Source organism: Leiobunum rupestre, chromosome 6 (genome assembly GCF_980474605.1).
Source record: "Leiobunum rupestre chromosome 6, qqLeiRupe1.1.hap1, whole genome shotgun sequence".
Lineage (NCBI taxonomy): Eukaryota > Metazoa > Arthropoda > Arachnida > Opiliones > Sclerosomatidae > Leiobunum > Leiobunum rupestre.
Window position 1 is genome coordinate 47781475 of NC_143389.1, and position 8287 is coordinate 47789761.

At 39.8% G+C, this 8287-nt stretch overlaps 1 protein-coding gene across 1 annotated transcript; it reads left to right on the forward strand.

Moving 5' to 3' along the window:
- The first annotated feature begins 11 nt into the window (after window positions 1-11).
- LOC149941254 (uncharacterized) lies at window positions 12-7827 on the forward strand. The gene is made up of 5 exons (XM_090178882.1): window positions 12-117; window positions 726-876; window positions 2110-2252; window positions 6943-7081; window positions 7488-7827. Exons 1-5 carry the CDS (start codon window positions 51-53, stop codon window positions 7768-7770), a joined length of 783 nt encoding a protein of 260 aa, XP_090035008.1. The 5' UTR covers window positions 12-50; the 3' UTR covers window positions 7771-7827.
- The last annotated feature ends 460 nt before the right edge of the window (window positions 7828-8287 follow it).

An 8287-nucleotide genomic window follows, 5' to 3' on the forward strand; every position in this document is an offset into this window, starting at 1 on the left:
CTTCAACAGGTTAGGCTGAAACGATCTCCGTCGGCCGATAGAGTGAGACGATGCGTTCCAAGATTGCTCCGTTGATTTGTAAGCGTAGTTGCTGTCTGATTGCTTTCTTCTGCACCGGTAAGCAAACTTTGTAGTATAGCTCCTACCTGGAATTAACTAGTTTCGACTAATCCCATTTCAAAGTTTCGAATCAGATCTCGGCGGGAACGAACAATGAAACGTGATTTTGTCGTAACGTTTTAGTTTACTGGTACTTTTGGGGTAAGGGTAATTGAAAACGTATTAAACGTTTCCCCCCCCCCCCCCCAAACTCTTACCTACGGATAATGTCTGACCGATTTGCCCGTGCTAAATATTTAAACCGAGTGAAACATCTGCCGGAGAAGATATTAAGTCGTTCGTTAAGATTTCTCATTGAACAATATTTATACAACTATAAAATTAGTTAACCGCGTTAAGATCGCGGAACCACTGACTTCATTATACCTATTTAAATTATCTTACTTAGGAATTTTTATTTAATAGTATAAAAAAGTGAGTTTCCATTTTTAGTTTTCTATTTGTATCTATCGGTAGACGCGTACTCTTAGTGATAAACTTCCCCAAAAATCAGAAAGCCGATATCGTTTTGGTCAAAGGATTCGCATCGAATTGTTTTCCGAGATTTTCTGCCTGAAAATTGCGCTTCCGGTATGTCTGTACAGAGCCGCGTTCTATTTTCGCAGTGGGAGTTCGTAGCCTTCTCACCGAGCCTTACGAAAACGACGAATGTGGTTACAATCAACTGCAGCATTGTTCTTCGTCATTCGATTCCGTGGCTTCCAACTTCGAGCTGGCCATCCCCAGTAACGAGGAAACGCTCAGGACCACTTGCTTGTCAGTATTACTTTCCCACATTATAGTCTTCTATATCAACCGCGCGCGCTCTAATTTTATGAAATAGCTAACTCGATAATAATTAAGATACATTTAAGGTACCGGAAATACCGGAAAGAATTATCTGTCGTTTCAACTTATATTGGCATTTAATACTTAAATTTATCGTTTCTCTGAGAATTTAAGCGGAACGAAACGCGACTTATGCAACTTAATTACTCGTTCTACTTCTCAAATAATTGGAGATAATATTTGTCGTTTTCTTTAGAAGATAGAAAGTTATTGAACTAATTTTTAATTTTACCTTTCGTTGAAAACGTATAGTGATAGGTGTTTACCCTTACAATTAGTTTTCCACATAGGACAAACGCCTTTATTTCGCAAAGAAATATTGAATTTGAAAATTATTTATTCGGAAACGATATCAAAGAAGTATAATCAGCAACGCAACGCTAGCCCATTATCGGTTTATCTAACTAATAAATAATTGGGTGTAAATTCAATTCCATTGTCAATTCCGTTCATACGTATTTATGGCTGAAGGAATTTGAGAAAGCTGGCAATTGTCAAAGCCCCAGAGCGACAGAAACTTCCGAAAACAAATTTCAAAGCAAATATCCCGAATGAAAATGTCGCTAAACTATTTCGAGTGTGAATAAGCGCGAAAGCATACGCCGTTCACGTAAACGTCGTACAAAATTCAATGTTTACCGAAGCCTCGTTTCATTCGTAAAACGATACCTATTTATCTAACAAGCGTACTAAATATTGACTTATTTTCGTCGAATAAACGTAAACGTCGAATTCATTAATACAGTGGTTCCCAAAAGATGTTGAGCGGAGCCCTAGGGTTCCGCGGAAGGGTCACACGAGGGGTAATTCACTCTCGGATGACCTGTACACCGAGTTCGCGTACTTAGTACTGTTGAAGGTACGGATTTTAAAGAGTTACGACATTGTACACCGAGTTCGCGAAGTGACCAACCCCTCGGGGTCACAGGGGTTCCGAGAATTCGCAGTGCGGCCATCTTTGTTTGTGTCAAGAGTCTCTTAAGATAAGTAAAAAAATGATTCGGGGTTCCACCCGAATTAGGTGGATAATTTAGGGTTCCATAGAAAAAAATTTGGGAACCGCTACATTAATAATTCATTATTAATAAGGAACGTTTTGGGTGAAAATTTCTAAGAGTTAATTATTTAACCTTCTTTTGTCGCGGTTCCTTCCCACCAAAGCCGGCTGATCGAAGGATTTAGCTGCGTCGACCGCTTCGTAAAGAACTGTTACCGAATCACGCATCAAATTCTGTATCAAGTGGCCGTAAAAGGAGCTCTCACCACCACCAAAAAGCTTTGCTCAAACAATTCGACGACTTTAGGTACGTGCCAGCGGTTGTCGGCTAGACTAATTAATTAGATAACGTAATTAGCGAACAAAGAAAGGCCGCGGCTACGGGTTAGGGCTTCTCGCGAAGATATTCGAGCCGCGTGCCTTTTGAAAGATTTGATCGAATACCCTCGGGCACTTTTCTACTCAATGATAGCGTCTCCGTTTTACAGGGAATTAAATATACGAACATTTGAGAAAGTTAGAATTTTAAATGGGATTAAAGTATTGGTTCAGGAAAATATTTAACTTTAACTTTTCTAAGAGTTAATTTTAGAGTGCTCGTTGTGAATTATTGTACGGTCTACGTCTTAGTTAGAAACTTGGCGAGGATCGCACGATTGGTCTTCCGTAAACTATTCAGCAACTGTGGAGAAACAGGTATAGTTTTCGCTTCGCAGTTAAGTTTTTCTCTATAGCGTTATTAGAACTAATATTGAGTACGCTATACTTTGATATAACATTTATTCGAAATAAAATTAAGTTCGCGATGCTTTGCCATACCCTATTCACACGAACCAACATTTTAGCAAAATATTGTTGGCGAACACGGATCGAGAACCAAATTGCTCCGTGCCAATGCTCGAGTTGAGCCGAGTTGAGCAAAAATATTGGTGGGTGTGAATAGGCCTTTATTCTTCCAAAAACCGCGTTTCCTATACTTAACCCTAGCGTATCATTTTACATTAGCATAGCATTTTAAACCGTGTTTCCAACCATTCTTCCCTGATTGCGCTAAATTTATAAGTATTTTATATCTTTTTTTACAAACTATGGATTTCGAATTTTATACAGATTTGCCCTTTTCTATCAGCCCTTGTTTCTCCGCAATACATTGTTGTGTAAGTTTTGGGGTAACGCAAGCATACAGATGAGCCATTGGCTACGCGTATCAGCTCCAACCCCCACCCCCCTTCCCTCTACGCGTCGAAGATGCATTCTTTCTAAAACTTCGTTCGTATGACCATAAGTAACGTAATATACATAAGAATGAAAGTTACTGATCTCCAAACACTTATTTTTTTATTGATCATTTGTTTCGCAAATGAACGCTTAAACCATAACGTGGTTCAGGACTGTTAACTCTCCTAAAGCCGTTACTAGTCTCTGGAACTGTCAACCGCTTTGAATAAATAATTTTAAATAATAAACATAAACGTAATTTTACTTTGGCAAAATTATGATGAATTATTAAATCGTTTTCGCTCGTATTTGTCACCATCAAACTAACCTGGCGGCTAGGAGCAACAAACACAACACCCCACCCCACACAAGGAGAACGCAACCCGTCAAAACTCGTGGATTTTCTTGTGTACATTTTTCATTGGCTAGACGCTTTAGCGCCTGCTGCCGTCGGAAGGGGAAAATTTGGGAAAATTCTGAAATTTTCTACCCCCCCCCCCGCCCGTAAAACGTTTAGCGTAAAGGCTCGTGACGCTCGTCCAATGAAATTCGTACACAACCCTTCGTTAGCGTGTTTAAAGGCTAGCTGCGTTCTCCTTGTGTTTGTTGCTCCTAGCTGGCAGTCATCTTTCGAAGTAACGGGTTTCCTTTTTCAAAACTCCCAATCACGCGACAGTTTATCATTAACGCAAATCTTCAGTGTTGCTACTTACGGGATGGGGGAAGCCGGAGCAAATGACCGGGGCCTGCGCATCCTAGCTGGGGCCTGGGTTTGAACAAACGATGTATACCTCTCCGGGGTGTCACCTTGGATGAAGGAACATGTCCTGTAATATATACAGCCATAAGGGCTGGCATCTTAATAGGAATAATAGAAGACTGAAATAAGTAGCGCCACCTGCCCGCCAGTGCACCATACTACAAAAGTAAATAAGAATAATATTTTTACCATAGAGATAGAAGTAGACGCACTTTTATATCTGAGGATTTGATTTTAAGCAGTTCCGACCCCTTCACGTGCTATGCGTTATAGAGACAAATTACTTGATTAGATTTTTTAATCTTGATTAGATTTTTTTATCATTTTACTATGATTAAGACGACGCACCCAAAATGGAAGTGACCTGCCCCTCGGTCCGCGCACATCTATCCCAGCTTGGCCTTCATCCCCTTCAAATGCCAACCTCTCTTTCCTCTACACAAACATTGACTCTCTAAAGCTAAAACACGCCCGAAACTAAACTCGATGACACCATCTCTTCAGTTGAGCTGTTTGGCTAGGGTTTCGAGGTTTATCGGAAAGACAGAAACACGCATGGTGGAGGTGTTTGCCTCGCTATCAGCAAAGATTTCAAATCGTTTCCCATTGCCCTTACCACAAGCATTGAAGCAGTAGCTTATCGGGCAAATGTTGACTATTCCTGTCTTCGTCTCTGATGTGTGTATTGCATGACTCGCATCCTGACCAATTGCCACTGGACTACCCTTTCCGCTCGTAGACGTGTTAGGCGGCTCACCCTCGTGAATAATATCATTCACAAAACTTGCGGCGCCCTGGTCCCCTTTGTCTCTCATTCTACCAGTATTCCGCCTTGTTTCTCGGAATTCTCTCCCGGAAAACCTGAAAGCTATCCCTCTCAGTTCCGGAAGGAACTCACTGTATTTCTGGATATCACCGTATAATTTAAATTTTGTAGTAATTTTACGTGTCTCGACGTGATGGGTCTCGAACCCTTGGTCGGGCAAATATAGAACTTAAAAACGCCCTATTCCGCTAATGTTAAAAACGTGAAACATCCTTTTAACGACAATAACTAAAGAAATAACTCCACGAGAACGGATTGAAAAATACATGCACCACGTAACCATCCGTTTTTAAAATTCAATGAACGTCAATGGTCACTGTGGTCGCCGTCAAAACTAGCGCTTTTTTTCTCAAATCGCAATAGGAAAATCATTGGTGACTGATGGTCTTTTTACCGTAAGTAACATAATCTTTACACTCTCTGATAATACTCTTATAATAAGCATGCCTCTGGATAAAATTATTTAATGAAGGTCTGTTTCACAGCGATTGCGTCATTTTGATATTATAACGTCATCAGGAAACGGAAATTCGTCTCGTAATTATTAAAATCGGCCTATAATGATTTTAGGTACAGACTTTACAGTCAAAGGTACGGGCGTGTACACCGATTACGTCGAGTGACTAGCCCCTCGATGCGGCTCTAGTTAAATTTAAGGCTATTTGGAAATTGGAACACCAAGGCTTAGAACATTTAACAACGAAATTAGAAATAATTACATTGAAAGAAAGGGAAACTATAAAATGTAATTCTAAGTTATTAGTAATCGTACGAAGTAATTATTTCTTTTGGGTGATTCGTAAATCCCTCCATTTTAAAAACTTCGTCGGAAAGCGGATCCGCCAGGAAAAAATAATATTCGTATTTATTTTTGTAGTACGGTGCTCTGGCGGGTAGGTGGCGCTATTGTAACCCAGTCTTCCAAATTTCCTATTAAGATGCCAGCCTTTATGGCTGTAGGTATTACAGGCCATGTTTAACTCCGAAAAGGTGTAGCTATCTCCAGTAGTAATGGCTCTCTTTGGGGCCCGGAATTTACATTTCACCGGGCCTAAACCGCTCTCGGCGGCAACAGACGTGGCAGCCGCGGGGAAGCGAATAACCCCGTATAGTCCCGAAATTAAATGTGAATATATCTAGATTTACGGAACCAGATTAGAATACATTAGCACGCCAGGAATCCGTAACAATAGTTAGAATATGATATTATATGTAAATATTCAATAACGCGAAGCATTCGTTTGATTGTTTAATAGAGAGGTGAAGCCCCAGGCTAAAAAACACGGAGGGAGTTAGACGCCGCAGCTTACATACAGTCTACACTCTTACTCGTTTTCGAATATCGACTAAATATTCGAAGAATAGGAGAAGCCTTTCAAATATTACAAATTCTGATTGAAAATTAAAAACGTACCTAGCGCTCAACATAAGCAACTTAATATAATTAAGTATGACACTTCCTATTCTTCAAAGACAACACTTTTCACGCCAGTCTGCTTCGCCAATGAACATATCAATCATTACGTAGCGAAGGACTATGACACCTACTCGAGTTCTTATTAGACTTTGGAACAGCCAGATAACGATGGCACGGAGTTTGAACTTCGTCTAAATCGAAAACTCCACCAAAAATATCTTTTAGAGAGACCAGTTAACGCTTATTGAAAATTTAAACTTTTCAAAAGTAAAAATAACGCTTTTACTTTGGAAACATAATGATGAAAGTTATTATACGACATTTGAAAGCTATATTTATAGCTTTTGGGTGATAAACTTTCGGTTAAAAATATTTCAATATACTAAGCTTAGGGCATAACAATACCGGAAGCGAATGGCCCTAACAGCAACCTATCCCGAGATTAAATTTCTATTCCTCTCTATTTTCTTAATTGATTTAGCGACCTCTAGGACCGGATTATTATTATTGGGGGCCTTGTGCAAAGAATTTGGGTCCCCTAAAAAAATTTAGAAAGGTCTTACTTTTTTTTTAAAATCTATTAACGCAAATATGGTTACAAATATAAAATACCAATAGAATGGAAAAAACATTTATTTCGAAGACGGAGGCCCCCTAACCTCGAGGGCCCCTGTGCCATGGCACACTTGACACGTGCCATAATACGGCCCTGGCCGACATCAAACTAATTTGATGGTCTAATTAACGACGCAATTTAATTTGTAATATTTCTTTAGAACTTTTAGGGAAACCGAATTCTTGTTTGAGACGGTCTAACTTCTCGACAAATTGTGGGAATTACCTGGAAACAACGTCAAAGATTCTTCAAGGAGGCCGAGACATGAACGCCGAAGAGGTTGTTAAAACTATTTGTTGGTAAGCTAAACGACTGAAATTCATTACACGGCAGCGTTGAAAAGAGCTTAGTTCCCGTCTTTTTTCTAAAGTATATTTTCAAATTAAGAAAGGGCAATTTCAAATAATTGACTTATCTTTTATAGAAACCCTTAAACTCCGTCAAATTCAATGTTAATGTAAGCGGGGAGCTTTCCCGTTAGGTTCGTGACCGAGTTAGCGGTCCTCTACGCGGACGAATAATTAACTTAGAATTGAAAGTCACGCGTCGTCTGCTTTGAGGACCGTTAACTAGATCACTAACCTTACGGGAAAGGCCCAAGCTTCAAACCCCCCTTCTATTTCAATGTTTCGTAATTTTTAAACAATTTTTTTGTTTTTAACATATTGTATAGAAACAAAGTTTTTTTTTCTCTTCGTTGTGTAGCTCGTGGAATTCTTTCGTGAACTGCAAAGCTAAAAGCGTGGAAGAAATTTGCGGGAAGGATGAGAGCGCGTGGATCAGAAACCTATTCGAATCTTTTCAAGGCGATCTCATTTTGTCGCACTGTTACGGCTACGACGCCGGCGTTTGGCCCGGCTGCTCCGCCGCTTCGGGCCCTTTCTTATCGTCAAGCTATCTCTACAATTGTCAAGTGCTCGCCGCGATACTGTTCTCGAACGGGCTTATTCCCTTCCTGTCGACCACCTACGCGCTCAAAGTCACGTAGTACTTGATTACACTTTCAAAAGCAATAAAGCCATATGTTATTCATTATTTTCCGTTTCATCCAAGAAGTACCTTTTCGATATTGGACCAAATTAAAGGTGTTCGCCCATCTACAATCTTTCACTTTTATGACGTGGGTTTAAAGGAACTCTAAAGGGGAGTCTAATATTATAGCTAGATTTTTAAATACGTTAATTAATATTTATGACCGATAAATTTCACGGCAGACATCAAACTCAAAATCAGCGTATGGAGGTGGTGAAAAGAAGGGGTTTTGGTTCTTCCAATTTTTGTTGTTTTTTGGGAGAGCTAGTTTGGCTCAATACGTTAGCCCGGACTGAAACAACCTAACGTATTTTAAAGTTTTAATGTCTCTCTAAACCTAAGTTTTAGGCCCGAAATAAAGACAAGGGTTTTTGTTTACAAAGGTTTATTTTTACCTTCTTCGTTGAGAATTGGTTTCTTTCTGCCCTTTCCCGCTCTCTGGACCCCCGAGGAAACCTTCATAATAGAGGGAG

Bases quoted from the DNA above. Each gene is read 5' to 3' on its own strand.
- LOC149941254 (XM_090178882.1), top strand. From the start codon at position 51: ATGCGTTCCAAGATTGCTCCGTTGATTTGTAAGCGTAGTTGCTGTCTG. The intron at 118-725 runs GTAAGCAAACTT...CTATTTTCGCAG, and splicing joins GATTGCTTTCTTCTGCACCG to TGGGAGTTCGTAGCCTTCTC. The intron at 2,253-6,942 runs GTACGTGCCAGC...ATATTTCTTTAG, and splicing joins AAACAATTCGACGACTTTAG to AACTTTTAGGGAAACCGAAT.